The 15,522-nt window shown below is 49.6% G+C and overlaps 2 protein-coding genes across 2 annotated transcripts; both read right to left on the bottom strand.

The window, feature by feature from the left end:
* Positions 1-2,742: 2,742 nt before the first annotated feature.
* C8Q69DRAFT_501311 (A49-like RNA polymerase I associated factor-domain-containing protein) lies at positions 2,743-4,835 on the bottom strand. Its single transcript, XM_028632359.1, has 3 exons — positions 4,547-4,835; positions 4,082-4,416; positions 2,743-4,009 (listed from the first exon to the last, which is right to left on the bottom strand). The coding sequence occupies exons 1-3, from the start codon at positions 4,692-4,694 to the stop codon at positions 2,999-3,001; spliced, it is 1,494 nt and encodes a 497-aa protein (XP_028482103.1). The 5' UTR covers positions 4,695-4,835; the 3' UTR covers positions 2,743-2,998.
* Positions 4,836-6,984: 2,149 nt separating this feature from the next.
* C8Q69DRAFT_98567 (putative DNA helicase ino80) lies at positions 6,985-12,053 on the bottom strand. The gene is made up of 3 exons (XM_028634252.1): positions 11,421-12,053; positions 10,902-11,360; positions 6,985-10,846 (listed from the first exon to the last, which is right to left on the bottom strand). The coding sequence occupies exons 1-3, from the start codon at positions 11,943-11,945 to the stop codon at positions 7,016-7,018; spliced, it is 4,815 nt and encodes a 1,604-aa protein (XP_028482102.1). The 5' UTR covers positions 11,946-12,053; the 3' UTR covers positions 6,985-7,015.
* Between the last annotated feature and the right edge of the window lie 3,469 nt (positions 12,054-15,522).

The following is a 15,522-nucleotide window of genomic DNA, read 5'->3' as shown; positions in this document are numbered from 1 at the left end:
AGAAAATGAATCACAAGTCTGAGATGTAACCAAGTATAGAGTGAATCTCAGTTGATTGATTGATTGATTTCTTGATCTATGAGAGGAAAACTGACTGGATCTGATCTGGAGAAACACAAAAGAAAAAAAAGAACGGAACAGCAGGTACTTTATATCCCTCGAGTTCTATCCCTGACAGCCATGACGCCTGACGTATTGTTGTTATTGCTGGGAACGAAGCCGGACAACATACGACCAGCTCGGAGTATCGGACGATCCCATCACGGCATCATCTGGCGAATCGTGTCGGGCGACCCTGGTGGAGATACGCGGGGGGAGGCCGTGTGGATAGGATCATGCGCAACGGTATGGTATACAGTCGAGTAATAATAATGTCTTATGATATGTATGTAATTTAATTGTGACGGGCGAAAAAAACCTCATTTCTGGGGTTTGGGAAAATTCGATATGTATCGTTCGTCTTAGGCTGATGGATGACGCATGCTCTCTACTTACTCTGATCTCCCTCCGACGAAAACAGTTTTTTCTTAACGAATCGGAAGGGCTCTATGAACCATGATCTGGGGCGCCAACCCGGGGAAATGTGGAGGGAAAAGGCGGGGGATGGTAGCACCAGGGGGCCGTTTCGGGCAAAAGGGAGACGAGTGAATGAGGATAATTGATTGAGTTATTGTTGTGTCTCCCCCGCACTGTGAGGCGAGGGATGGTTCATGCTGGCCAGATCGTGGAGGGAACGAAGAGAGAAAAAGAGGAAAAGCAAGAGCGGTTCCGCATGGCTACATAAGTTAACTAACCTATCTAACCTAACTAACTAACTAGATAGTCTACAGGACGGTTTAGATCGACGATGGACCTGCAAGATGGGCGGACCCTTGATAGCTCTGGGCGATCAATCAACAAGCTAACTTAACAATTTATGTATGTATGTATGGTATAAGACTATCATTAATTAACTCTGTAGACTGCATCCATCCTCCTTTCCGCGGACTTCTTGGCGAAGACTGACATCTGGACGGCGGACGAGGTACCTTGGGAGAATCAGCGGAAATGATAACTATCTGGTGTCATATAATAATCTATACTATACTATACTACTTCTATAACATATCGTATTCAATCAATACAATACCAAGAATCAAACAGACACGATAATAATTCCACAGCCCTCGAGTTTCCGCACACGCAGCGAGTCGGGCCCGGCCGACTTGTCAGGTGCTTCGGATCTTTTCTTTTCATTCATCATCATACATCCTCAAGTTGCCACGGTTAGCCATTCGATCTAATTTATTATCCCAGGGCTGTCTAGACTCTTAGTTACTCGAGAATCGAGATAGTAGCATTACCGAGCCGGCCATCGGCTTCTCATCTGGCTTCCCCCGCAGTACTTAAGTTAGTGATGATGTTCGCAGTGGGGGTCGCAGCCCGGCCTTACCCCATCTCCATCAAGACATCGAATATGCAAGCTGGGGACGGAGTAAATGCATGGAACAGAGCCATGGTCGCAACATTATTGCGGAGAAACTCTGACACGATGGCTAATCATGAATACCGTCTCCGTCTAGAACAATAGTTAGCTCACTACCCTAGTCGGGTACAGTAAGATGGCTGGCAAGAATGCCAATACCAAACTTATTGGATACAAGACTCGGTCCCCCACGGACGCTACCTATTGGGATCATCCAGTGCGTCCTCCGTCTCTAGTCAACTTGCTCCCTTCGCCATGCGGCTCCGCGTTCATCGTCCTTTTGATTGGGACAAAACGTCCTCGTCGCGCACATGGCTGAGATAACTACCTAGATAGAGTCACTAACTAACTATTCATACCAGGTGGGTAGGCGATGATCTGTACCTAGATAGACTAGATAGATTGAGCCTCTCTCTCACTTACCTAAACCGAGTTACTGTGTTGTGTGTCCACGGATCTAGTTATAATCTGAAACTATGCTCAAAATAACTAATTGCGCTCCCTTCAGCTAAAAGATGACGGTTTTTCGGATCCGCATTCATCATTCAACTCAACGTAGCGCTCTGGCGGGAACTATACTTATGGCTATTATTCAAGATATTCTTTTTTTTTTCCACTCTAAACTTCAACATAGATTCATGTCTAGTCTAAAGACAGGTAGGTACCTAGGTACCTCCCTCAAGCGGAACCCTTCTGAGATCTATGTATACAGTAAGTATGTACATACATTAGACAAATTATGCCTGTCTTATCTATCTATCTATACACTACCAGATACCTGAAACCTGAAATCACTAACTCATATCTATCACGAAAAAAAAATATCTATAAATCAACTAGTCGCATTAAACCCTCAGGAATCAGGATACACATATCGAATATACTTTTTTCAACCCAAATCAAAGTAATAATATAATATATTAGTTTGACGGGGTAAGTATAGATTGCTTTCCAAGGACGAGTTACCCATAGAGTCAATCTTATCGTGAATAAATGACAATAAACAAACTCTTCCTAAGCATACAAAGAATCTGGACTCTAGTGGATTTATATATGTAGTAAGTAAGTAAGTAAGTTCTATCCTATGATTAGGTCACCAGATGTAATCAAGGACAGGACCTGCTGTGAAAGGATACTATATTTAATCGATGTGCGTCGATAACTCGAATATATTATATCCTCTGGAAGAGATAGGATTCGATGGATAAATAATCCAAGATTATATGTTAATTATTTATGTGGATGATAACTACCATGGACACTACGAAATTAATAATCTTGCCATGTTACAATCAGCTAGTACTTAGAGGACTCGATTCAATTTGAAAAATAAATAGTAAAGTATAATTTTGAACTCCACGCTTTTTTTGATCTTCAATGAAATCCAGTTTCGAAAGAAAAAACTCCGAGAATCTATCTACATGTACTGTACCTTGGGAACAAAAAGAAAAAGAAAAAGAAAATAAAACCGCAATTATACGGACATCATCCACTCCTTCCTATACACGCAAATGTACTTCTATGTATCTCCTTCTATCTCCTCCCACCGCGGCTCACCTTCGGGAACTCAACGGGCACACGCAGACGACACACCCGTCTAGCAGCTGCTTCGACCTTGCCACCCTTGATGCCCCATTTGGCAAACTCGCTCTCGCGAGGCCTGTCGACGCGACAGCCCAATTCGCGGAAGTATTGCAGGATGACTTGGTTGTCGAGACGGAGGTCGTCGCGCAGGTCGGATGGGTCGGTAGCCAGCTCGTTGGGCGAGTTGCCGCCCTGGGAGCTGGAACCGCCATCCTTGGCTGGAGCCGGGGGTATATGGAGAGAAAGAGCACAGATGGTAGTGTGGAGGAGGGTGATGTCTGTCTTGGTAAGATGCGAGCCTTGCGGAGCGTGCTTGCGACGGATGGAATCGATGACGGGATCTGGGAGCACAGCTGATGGTGCTATCTTCTCTGAGGGATTTCCACCAAGCGTAGACGATAGAATCCGGCGTAGGTCGTCGCGAGGGGGAAGACGCTTACTGCCAGGCGGAAGAGTGCCACCGGCTTTGGCTCCGCCGCGGAGAGAGCGTGCGAATTCGAGCAGTAGCAGGATATATCGCAGAATTTGGAGTTGAGTCGTATTTCCCGATTCCACAACCGCATTCACACGGTTCACCACATATCGAGACGTGACACGTACTTCCCTACCGGCGGCTACTGAATCCTGCCACTCCTTAATGTTAGGCAGCTGCCGCAGCGTAGATACTCCGCCCGCCACAAGCACGTCGAGCGTATAGACATCGGAGGGATGCGAAGCGGATAGGTTCGCCTGCGGTATGGGTTTCGCGGCCTGGATCTCTGCCTGAACAGCCTTTTCCTTGTCCTTCATGGCGAGCGTGTCCACAGGCATGGACGACAGCAGAGCCGACTCGGCCGCATTCGTCTGCCCAGCAGGAGCATTGGACAGCGTCGCGTTCTCCGCCACAGACTGGGCCGCCTTGCGAGATTGTTTCGTACCGAAGGCATCGGTAAGGGCATTCCGCTGAGCACGGATGGTTTGCTGTAAACGTCAGCATTTTACCCTGCTCCTATATCGATGATACACCGCAGAAAAGAACAAGACAAAACTCACCACCTCATCTTCTTCCTCTTCCTCCTCCTTATCCCCTCTCACCTTCAACCTCCTCACCACACCTCTCAGTGTGACCTTTCGAGCCTCCACAAACTGCCATGTCTTCTGCGCAGGGTCCACAACGGCAATATAATGTTTCAGCTGGGCGTCCGCATCATCATCGGCCTCGCGACCGACAAAGTCGAGCTTGGGGTGTTCCGACGACTGCAACAGGATTTCTGACGAGACGATACCAGGGTTGCGACCGCGGGAAGACGACGAGTCAGTATCTCGACGAGACTTAAAGTAAGGGTGGAGAGGCAGTTTTCGGGGCGGTTGAAGACCGGGTGTCGTAACTATAGATTTAATCCGTCAGTTGTCTTTTCTGCAGCAATTGCATGAAGTGGGGATATCAGATGATAATAAGAAAAATTTCTTTAATCAAGCAGAATAATACCATATCCAAATACGATAAACTAGACTTACCTATCACTGGAGCCAACTCGCTCTCATCTTCGACGACACTGGCTTTGAGCGGCGGCAGGTCCTGAGGGTCCAGAGCCGGCTTCTTGCTCGGGCGCTCGTGTCTGTCGGACGCGCGCTTGCGCTTTTTCTCAGCAACGTCCACGGCCATAATTCTTCTTCTGTATAATCAACAGGCTGGGTATCGACGACCGCCTGCGTGGCTTGTGGTGGACGGAGCTGTCAGATGTCCAAAAGATGCCGGCGCGGCGGAGGAAGAAAAAAATTCCTTGGGGTTTCCCGTCGGCGGTTGCTCCGCTCCGCGCCCCGGCGGAGAGCTCGCGCCACAGAAAACGCACGATAAGCTACACAGATCCATCTATATTCAATATTACTTATGCCCAACAGCAAGCCAATTGAGCTCTACAGGGTTCAAACACGCAAAAGTTGGCTCTGAAGATTCATCCATTCCACTAGCAGTAGCTATTCTAAAACGTCAAATCATCAGAGCGTGACCAGTCTTAAGTAAATTCCCGCAGAAACCGCTCCATAACCTCCCTCATCCGGCCATCAAGGTCATCCCTCGACAGCTAGACAAAAGGAAGCTGGTAAATTGACCAGCTCATGCCGAAACTCGAGAGGTAAAAACAAAAGAGAAGATATGGGAAGATCATGCAATCCGGAAATCCTTGACTTGATCCGATCCTCCTCTGTTACCCCTCCAACCCCACCGGACACACGGACCCTCCGACGAACAAAGATGCACGTCGATGAAAAACGCACATTCTGCCGGACTATGCTCGAAAATAAAAAACGGTTTTTGCCCGAGGTTGGATAAAAAGATATTTTTTTCTGAACGAGGCACCGTTCCGAACTGTCCCCTGCGAATGGACGAGTCCAACAGCTTCGACGGAGTGGTAAAAACCACGACGGATCACCAATCTTTCAATCGATCATGACATCGTGGAAATCGTAGATAGTAAAAAAGGATTTTTTGGTCGTTAATTGTCGTGTTCGGCATTCAGCTCAAGATCCGACATCAAGCTGAGATGGAGTGGGCGAGTAGTTTACTTCCTGGAGGATTGTTAGAGACCAATTCCAATGCAATTGAATCCTCATGGAATTGATTTCCAGTCAGACAGGAGAGAAGAAGGAGACTTACGATCTGGCTCTGACCTTGCGGCGCTTACGCTTGAGACGACGAACGCGCTTCTTTCTCCACTTGGCTCTCATCTTCGCAGACTGCAGGAGCGGTTAGTAAACGATGCAATGCATAAGACAGGAGCCCAGCTCGACTGCCAGAGCCCGAAAGCCAGGGAGTACTCACAGTTCCTTGAGGATGAGGAGATGGTTGCAAGAAGTCACGATGAAGCTGAGCCGGCGACGTCTTTGTGTGTGTGGCGGATGACTCAGCAGCCGCTAAGGGCAAGCGAGACCCCGCTAACCGCTATCGGGGCCAATGATGTAATTAATACACCTGCTCACACCAAAATAATAATAATAATATTAATATTAATCAATTAAGAGAAAAGAAAAGAACGAAGAGGAAAGCTTTCGTGCCAGTCTGCTGCCTCACGATCCAGCTGATTGCAGCTATATTATTACACTATTACCATACTCTCTCTCATGTCTGGCTGCTGCAAGTCTAAAAGTAACACTCCGTAGTTCAAGATCTATCGCAATCCATCGTGGCATGTATCACAGGTCTGGAGATGTAGTGTAGCTGCAACTCTCGAAAGAAAAACAAGATAGAAAATGGAAGGAAGAAACATACATCTCTTGCAGATTTTCTCAAGGGCAAGTATAATGGTACAGAAAAAGCTGCGTAAGAAGATTAGGGCCATGAGGCCGCTGGCCATGGTACGCGTGAAGAAGAGAGAAGAGGAAGAATTCCATCAGTAAACGTCCATGTCCGTCCATCCGCACCGTCGAAGGAAGCAATTATTACCCCAGGGCGCATCACATCAATCCGATCAGGCAAGAAACAAAGACGCGAGCTAAGCCGTGCACAAGAAAAACAACACAAGAAGAACAATCCAAGTCTATCCAGTTTCCCGGCTCGATGGTTCCTTCATGCCACGCGGGTCCCTTTTCTCTCTTCACTTTCGCCTTCAATTGTTTTTTGACCCGTTTTCCCCCTCGGGTCTTCTTTTCTAAACCCCACAATAAAGCAGCAAAGTATGGTAGTACATAGGCAGACAGATCCGCCAGTCATCAAATTGGCCGTACATGGAGACTATCAACTCATTCCGCCGTCGCCGTCAATGATCCGGAGCCGTTCTTTCGTGGTCTTGGCTCTCTTCGATGTGCCTTTACCCGGTCCGCGGCCGCGGCCACGTTTCTGTGCCGGGCCAGACGACAGGGCCGGATTATCGCCAGCTGACAGAGGCGTTGGCGCTTCAGAGGGTTTTGCACTGGCATCGTCGAAATGACCTTCGCCTAAGTAGAAGAGAAACATTAGTACTTAATCGTCGAAAATGACTGACAAACGCTTTACATACCTTCGTGATACATATCGTCCAGCGTGAGATCCTTCTTCCTCTTCGGTGCGGCCTTCTTTCCGCCCTTCTTGGCACCAAATTCCTCGCCGCGGTCCAAGGCCTCTTTCTCCTTCTGCTCGATGAGCTCGACCTGGTCGTCGTCGGCAAGCCACATGGCGATGTCCTTGGTGCGGTTCTCGCGCGTGCGAGTGTTGAAATCGACTCCGCCCGCAGCACCGCCAGAGATGACGACACGCTGGACCTCCTCCTTCTGCAAAGCACGCTTCCGGATCCGCTCCTCGATGGTACCGCGCGTAATCAGACGGTACACGGTGACCTGCCTCGTTTGACCAAGACGGTGAGCACGGTCCATGGCCTGAGAGTCGATGGTAGGATTCCAATCCGAGTCGTAGAAGATGACAGTATCAGCGGCCGTCAGGTTGATACCCAGACCACCAGCACGGGTCGACAGCAAGAAGACGAAAATCTCCGGCCGCTGCTGGAAGTCAGACACAGTATCTCGACGATCCTCCAATTTGGTACTTCCGTCCAGACGGCAGTACTTGTAGTTCCGGTAAGTCAGGTACTCTTCCATCAGATCGATCATACGCGTCATCTGGAAGTAGAGCAGCACACGATGACCACCCGCCTTGAGTTCGCGGAGCAACTCGTCCAGCTTCGCCAGCTTGCCCGAATCGGTGACGAAACGCCGCATGGATGGCACCTCGATGTGCGTGTAGCGTCCCTTGGCTGAAAGTGGCTCGGGCAGCATAGGAGGCAAAGAATACGGCGTAGGGTCCAGTTTCTTTTCCACGATCTGCTCCTCCATCTTCTTGGATGGCACACCAAAGAGTGCATGACGCACAGAGACGTTGAACAGCGTGTCCTGCGTTTCGCGGATCGCAGCCTGGCCAGAGCAATTGATCGTGATCGGTGGGGCAGAGGCTATTGGGCTGGCGCACGGCTCGATGATGCTGAGACCTTCACGCTCAAAGGTCATCCTAGATACATTCATGAGCTCGAGCATGCGACCCTCCAAGGCGACTTCGTGTGTAGCCTGGCGATCGTTGCGCTCGACGATATTGAATAGTGAATGAGGTAGGACAGAATTCACGTTCTCCTCTTCGTCGTAGACAACATTGAGTCGCGAAAGGCGATTGACCTTGCCGCGACGGCGAACAGCGCGCTCAAAAATTCCAATGTGTGACATCTCGTAGGCCTCGCTGGGCGATGTGTCCGCGAAGCGCAAGAACGAGAAGGCTTGATTGTCTTCGGAACTCTGCTTGATATTCTCAGGCGACCAGATGTTCATCAGATGATTAAGATACTTCCCGCGGAAGCCAGCCCGACTGTTCCCCGGGCCTGGAACGTCAACACGGCCATCAGAAGCGCACAGCATGCGTGGCAGGTCATACTCGATCAGGCTCCGTGTGGAGTAGCCAACATCGACATTCTGTCCTTCACGGAGGAAAGAGGCTGTCTCTGCGAAGTGTGCAACGGAGAAAGGAGACCTTGTCTCAGCGCGCTCGAACAGGTCTGGATGGTTACAGACCTTCCGGAATTGCATCACTAGGTTCATCAGCGTAGTGCTATCTGTATCGTCACCGACGGCCGCCTTTTCGATGAGATCCATGATGCTGACGCGGTTTCTCAAGTTGGCGTAGTACGCGCGCTGACGGTAGGTCAGATCACAGAAGACATCCTTCTCGACCTTGTCTCCAAGCTCTTGCTGGACATGTTTCTTGATACGGCGCAGCATGAAAGGCTTCAAGATCATGTGGAGACGCCTCAGCTGATCCTCGTTGAGCTTCGTGTTGCTCTGCGCATGCGACTCGATATCCTTAGAGAACCACTCGCTGAACTCATCGTGGGAGTCGAACAATGTTGGCATGATGAAATGAAGCAACGCCCAGAGTTCCTGCATGTTGTTCTGGATGGGAGTACCAGTCAACAGAAGACGGTTACGGCAGTGGAATCCCAAAAGGTTCTTCCAACGCGAACTCTGCGACGACTTGATGGCCTGTGCTTCATCCAGAATCATGTACTGCCACTTGACTTTCTGGAAGTATTGTGCGTCGAGCACGACAAGTTGGTAGGACGTGACCAGGACATGGAACTCCGATTCCTTTGTGTAGGTGATGTGCTTGCGGTCCCAGAACTTTCGTAGAATCTTTCGGTCCTTGGCAGAACCCCAGTAAGGCAGCACTTTGATATCGGGAACGAACTTGGTGATTTCCTGCTGCCAGTTGTGAAGCGTGGAAGCTGGTGCAATGACGAGGAATGGACCCCAGATATTGTGCACCTCTGCTAGATACGCCATGACGGAGATGGACTGGATGGTCTTTCCTAGACCCATCTCATCTGCAAGAATACCGTTGATACCCTGCTCGTACAGATTGACGAGCCAGTTCAGACCCTTCAACTGGTATTCCTTCAGCTGAGCCGTCAACATCTTAGGTTGGGAGATGGTGATGTCACCCAGACTAGTGGGGTTCTGGAAGTTCATTTCGCCTTCATCAAAAGCGGCCATCTGATTATCTTCCTTGTTGAAAGCACGAGCACGGTCCTGGGCCTGTTGAACAGCATTCTGCGCATTGGCCATGGCCGCCTGACGCAGGGCAGTCTCATCTTCTGCATCAAAGTCCAGGTCTTCGAAGTTGGTAACTTTTGTATTCGGATCGGCGACACTGGGAGGGAGGTCGACCATATGTTCTTGGCCTTGACCGGGCTGGACAGTCTCGCCGGTCGTTTCCGTAGTCGTGTCTGCAGTTTGCTCTGCCTCTGCGGTCTTGATCTTGCGCCCGATGAAGTGAGAGTACAGTTCCGTCTGGGAGATAAGGAAGTTAAGCTTCCGCCTCTGTCGGTTTGCCTCGCGTTCAGCCTCGGCCTTCTTAGCATTCTCAAGCTCCTGCTTCTCGGCCACACGGCGTAGATCACGCTCCTCACGCTCGTTGCGCTTCCAGAAGGACATCATCTCACGCATAGTTCTCTTGGCGCGAGCCTGTGTATCCTTCATACTCTTGTTCGTGCGTTCCTGCCATTTGCGGGACTGCTTACTAGCCAGCTGAGCGGTCTTGCGAAGGTTCTCCTGGCGTGTACTGAGCGACAGGGCTTTGATACGGTAAACCTTAGGGATGTCCTTGCGAGCAATGTCGCGCCAGATCTGTTCGTAGATCTGATTGTATCCCTTAGTCTCGTAGGCAGCGAGAGGAGATGGAGTAGCCTCCTTCGAACGAGCGCCCTTGCCCTCCTTCTTGAGAGACTCTTTTCGAGGATCTTCCTTGGGAGCGATAGGCACGAGTTCGTCCTTTTCCATAGCCGCATAGGCCGCCTCGGCCGCATCCTTCTCTGCCTGCTTCTTCTCCTTGGATTTCTTCGGACGCGAAGAGGTTCCAATGCGACCAGACTTCCTCCTGGAAGGAGGCGAAGAGCCGCGGCTGATGTGGAAGGAGCTTGTAGTGCCGCCCTCCAGATTAGGTGCCAGCGGCGTGACCTCGCTGATCTCATCAGCAGCGGTGCCTTTCTCCAAGGCTCGCTTGGTAGTTCGGATCTTCTTCTGAGCCTTTTCAGCCTCTCGGAGGAACTTCTCCTTCTCAGCAGAGTCTTCCGCCTTGTTGGCCTTGCGCTCGGCCTCGAGCTTTTTCTGCGTCTCCAGACGCACGGTGTTCTCGCGGCGACGCTTCCTCTGCATATCCTTCTTGCGTTCCTTTTCATCTTGGACCTCTTTGCGTTGAACATCCGCAACTGCAGCTGCTTCATTTCTGATCCTGAAACGCTCGGAACCGGCCATAGCTTGTCTCTCAAACGTCCTTCCCAGTCTGACGAGGAAGTCATGTCGACGTCGCTGACTTTAAGTCAGTATACTGAGAAGAAGGGAGGAAAGAGCTACTGTCACATACCTTCCGCTTCAGTCCTTCAGAGATCTCTGATTCTCGGGCACGCTTCCTACTCTTCTTCAAGTAACGTTCATGTTCCTTCTCGAAGCCGGGACCTTCAACATCACTCTTCTCTGCATTGTCGATGTCGGCAATGATCTTGTTGATCGCTTCCAACTCACGCTCCGACAACGTCTTTCGTGCCTTGCCCTGCTGTTGGGCTGCCGCAAGTTTCGCTGGCTCTGCAGCACCATTCGCGGCAGGCGCCGGGGTCTCTTCAGCGCCAGTATCGTAATCGACAGTGCGACGCTTCCTGTCAGATGAAGGCTTTTTCTCCAGCTTGGGAAGAGAGGCCGGAGTCTGTTCAGTAGTAATTTGGCCACTGACAGCCGGGGGAGGAGAGGGTCTGCGGGAAGAGCGTTCCTCCGTCGGTTCGGAGAGGATACTTGCAAAAGACATGGGGTCGTTAGCCCTGGAAGGTTTCTATGTAATCCAATGATCAGCCTAAATCAAATGAGAACTAAGCGTCAAAAAAAAACGTACCGTCTCCTTGGGCGACGCTGGTCTCGTCTCCCGCATCATGGGGGATTGTGAAGAATATGCAGCACCGTTGCTTCTAACGTCGAAAGACGACTCTGGCTCTTTCTTCGGAGATTGTGAGAGAGCTTGCGGCCGGCTCGAAGGATGAGCGTGAGAGGTATGGTTATAAGGCGCTGAAGCGTTACCGGGAATCACGGACCCAGCGTATGGAGGTGGAATAGAGTACTGCGGAGGCCCCGTAGATGAATGTGCTGGATACTGCGATGCGGCCTCTGCATGAGGAGGAGGTGGAGGAGCACTTCCATTCAGCGGAGGAAGGGTGGTGGGCAGAGGTGATGGCGCTTGAGAGAAGTGAGGACTCCTTGCGAGAGGCGCCTGCGGGGGAAAGGCCGAAGGCGTCTGGGCAGCGGGTTGCTGGTAATGTTCATTGTTGGGATAGTAAGGGGAGTTCTTGTTCGGTGGTGAATATGCCGTGAAACGAGCCTGCTGGGTCGGCGATTGCACACCGTACGGCGGAGCCCCCGTCATGGTGGCCGCGTTTTACGGGAGCACGGAGCAGACAGCGGCGGAGTTTGATGAAGCTGGAGGACAAGTATGAATGTTGAAATTGGCGTTCTCGTCGTGAAGCAGGACGGTTAATGCACGCGACGACTGCCCATGAGAGATCGCTGATCGAATCTGACGCTGCGATAAATCCGTGTCAGTGGGTTGGACCCTCAGTATCACCCTGGACAGACAGGTCCCGGGTTCGTCTCTCTAGGAGAGGATGAAGCGCCTGTGGTGGGACGTTGGGAGAGGTGTTGTACCGCCAGAAAAGACCGGTTTGGCCGCTCTTTGTCCCCGTGAACGGGAGCTGCGATCCGCGGATTAGCGAACCGGCATGGAAGGAGAATCTTGGCTCGCTGCGACAGACTGGGAGCGCAGTCCAGATCGGGGCGGATATGGCGCAGTCCGGTTTATTTGGTGGATATGGACGCAGGGCCGGGATGGGGATGATGGAGATGGGGGATGATGATGGGGGAGAAGGAAAGAAGATGGAGCGACGTGGCGGAGAAGGATGGATGGTGGAGAGGGCAGAGGTTCATGGAACGAAGCGGTGTTTGTTGCGTGCTGAGCCTTTTCCAATTTTCCCCTTTGCAGGTCCAGACAGCTCTTACTGGTATTATCGGTACTGTTTCTTCTTCGCGCGGGCGATCCTGAGCCGTTCCTCGCCCTGTCCGTATTGGTATTACCGTGACAGTTCAGTGTATCTTACTATCCCCTGCGACGCTGAATTGGAGATCATTTGGCCTTGACAGCCGCATCACCAGGACCATCGTCAACTGACCGCTGCAAGTCTGCGCAGGTTGGCATCTAATGTGAGATAGCAGAGTATTATTATTTACTATTATCTCACTTATCCACCGTTCTTTTTTTTAGTGGAATTTCCCTACGCTGCCAAATTGCTGGACATCTCAACTTCCTCCCCAGCCATCGCGATCCCCAGTCCACATTCCCCCATACCGCCTCGTCACCGTCACTGTATTATTACCCGTGACGATCTACATACGCTAGCGCGCCATCTCTTCTCCAGCTGGCGACTGCGACGCCTGCTGTCTTTTGTATAGAGTCATTCAGTAGTTGCAACCATCACTCTGGATATAGGACTCAAAGAGTTGCATGTTCTACAGTGGTATCGATCTCTGATGTTTCATCCTCTAAAAACAGCCATCTTGGGTGTTGCCTTTTTCGTTTTCTTTCTCTTTTTGAAATCCCACGGTCGCGGGTTCATGACATCAAGGCGACCGGAGCTCGTCGGCGGTCCCAAGCACTTAATAAAGTTACTCAGCTTTCGCCCTTTTTCCACATCCAAATCTGATTCATTATTCCCTCCTTATCCGCGCTGACATTGCCCCCCTCATTCTTCCTAACTAGAATCGCTGCCTTTTTCGATCACACTACCGAGGATACAATTAATATAATTGTCCTCGAAACAGTGATACTATCATAATGATTACTGCTATACGGATATGTAACTATCATCATCACTCAATGATCCCTAATGCGGTAAGTATCATGGTGGGTGTAAAACCCAGTCAGACGAAAAAACGAATCCTCGTAAGAAACCAAAAACCACCACCACGCAACCGCCGACCTCGCTACTTACGGTCGGACCATCCAACTTGACCGCGTAATCGTACCTCTCCCGCAATGCAAATCCATTCACTTTTTTGCCTTTCTTGTCCCTAATCTTCTAATAGATGGAGTTGCCATGGGGTGATTCTCACAATCGTTTTAAACCAAGTTATTAACTGGGTATCTCTTACCTAGGTATACATTAGATAGACAAGTTCGCATACTGCAGGTTTAATAGTCATCGATATATTCGGAGGATGGTGGTTCCTTGCCAACCGATTCCGGGATCCCCGCAAATCATTCAAATATTCGATCGATCTCTTAAGAGTCCAGTTAATCCGCGGCATCATACTATCACTAGGATAGTAGAGAATTAGCTTGGGACGGCGTTCAGGGTAAAAGCAACAAATGCCAGGGGGGCAGGCTTTCTCGACGGCCGCGTCTTAAACACTTGATGCGATTGATTTCGTCTGCAGAGCTACCAAATCTCTTGCTGCCTCGAAATAAAATGAATCATCTTACCAAGGAACACCAATGATTATTAAACATATATTTCTTGCGACACAGAAGCGACACGACCATATCCTCGAGTTATTCCTGAATCGTGGTTGGGATATCAACGCTTCTCGATGTTCAGATGCTGGATGACTCGCGGAAGCGGTTTCTGTTGCCATTGTTCGTTCGCTTATTGAATCATACGTCGACAAGAAGTAACGTACAAGAGATGGAATCAATGCTAGCACGGGGCCGTTATTAGAGATCGCCGCTCTTTTCTCTGAGTGGGAATTAACAACTGCAGTTGAAGTGGGAAGCCTATCTAGTAGCCAACGCGTGGTTGCACCTAATCGCTTCACAAGGTAACCAGTTGTGTCTGTGTACATTACCAACCCATAAGGAAAAGGTCATATGCGACCGAATAAAACCTCATCGACGGCTGAGAATGCGTTTTGGTTGTGATGATCTGGTGAGGTTGGTCATTATGCGCGATAGTGAGGGTATGGTAGGAGAATAAAGATAACTATGTATATATTTTAACGGAAGTTGCCTTCATCGTCTTAGCCACGAAGAAAAACCTGGCAACACAACAACAGCCACTGGCCACGATTTTCGTCCATCCTGCCGGTTGTACATCGAAATATCCTCGGTCTATAAGATAAACGCGACGGTTCAAATAATATGAGCGAGTTGCTAATGATCTTGTTCTCTCTTGAGAAGAGGGGCTGGAATTGGACCGTGCGAGTTCGCCTGACATGAAACTTATTTAACTTACACATTCAGTAGCTCCAGTAGAACGAAACCTCATGAACTGTTCTCGAGAGCTCACTTGATCTTGAAATTACTTATGTTCTGTCTGTATCTACTCTGTAGACCAATAGTCACGTATTTGTACTGGCCGCGCACAAGTCGTCAACCATGTTCAATTTGTGCAGTTACCCATATTGAGCTTAAAGGTGGTCGACTGATCTAAATATTAATCAGTAGGTCGGTTTGACCTATATATGGATCTGTAACACTGTAGTTTTGAGATGACCCGACCACTCTATTTTAGTGCACGACCAAGACCAAACCTATCCTGGCTCAAGGGTGATGCCAGATAACTGCATTATTATTGAATCGTGCACGGGCCAATACAATACTTCTTGTTCTAGAATAGGCTTAGTCTTGGTGGTGCACTAAAATACCTAGTATGGTCGGGATACCTCAAAGGCTCAACCTGGCACCATACTCTTAATCCACGGGGAGAGGTTAAGTGAGCTAATTAGGTGAAAGATCAATTGTCCCCAGCATGGCATGGATTGATACAATTGCAATTTACATTTATTCTACTCCACTAATCTTTGAGATAGAATGGGCCAATAAGACACGTGAATGGCGCGAAGGGTTTGATCCATCTCGCGTCTTACCATTCTGACCAATCAGATATAAGAGTAATTAGACGCGATGTCAACAACCGGAACATGGTAAGGACATTAAGGGTGGCCAGACATTT

The sequence above is a fragment of the Paecilomyces variotii genome (assembly GCF_004022145.1).
Source record: "Paecilomyces variotii strain CBS 101075 chromosome Unknown C8Q69scaffold_13, whole genome shotgun sequence".
NCBI classification, from domain to species: Eukaryota; Fungi; Ascomycota; class Eurotiomycetes; order Eurotiales; family Thermoascaceae; genus Paecilomyces; species Paecilomyces variotii.
The sequence above is the reverse complement of the archived record's forward strand: the minus strand, read 5'-3'. Positions and strand labels throughout refer to the sequence as shown.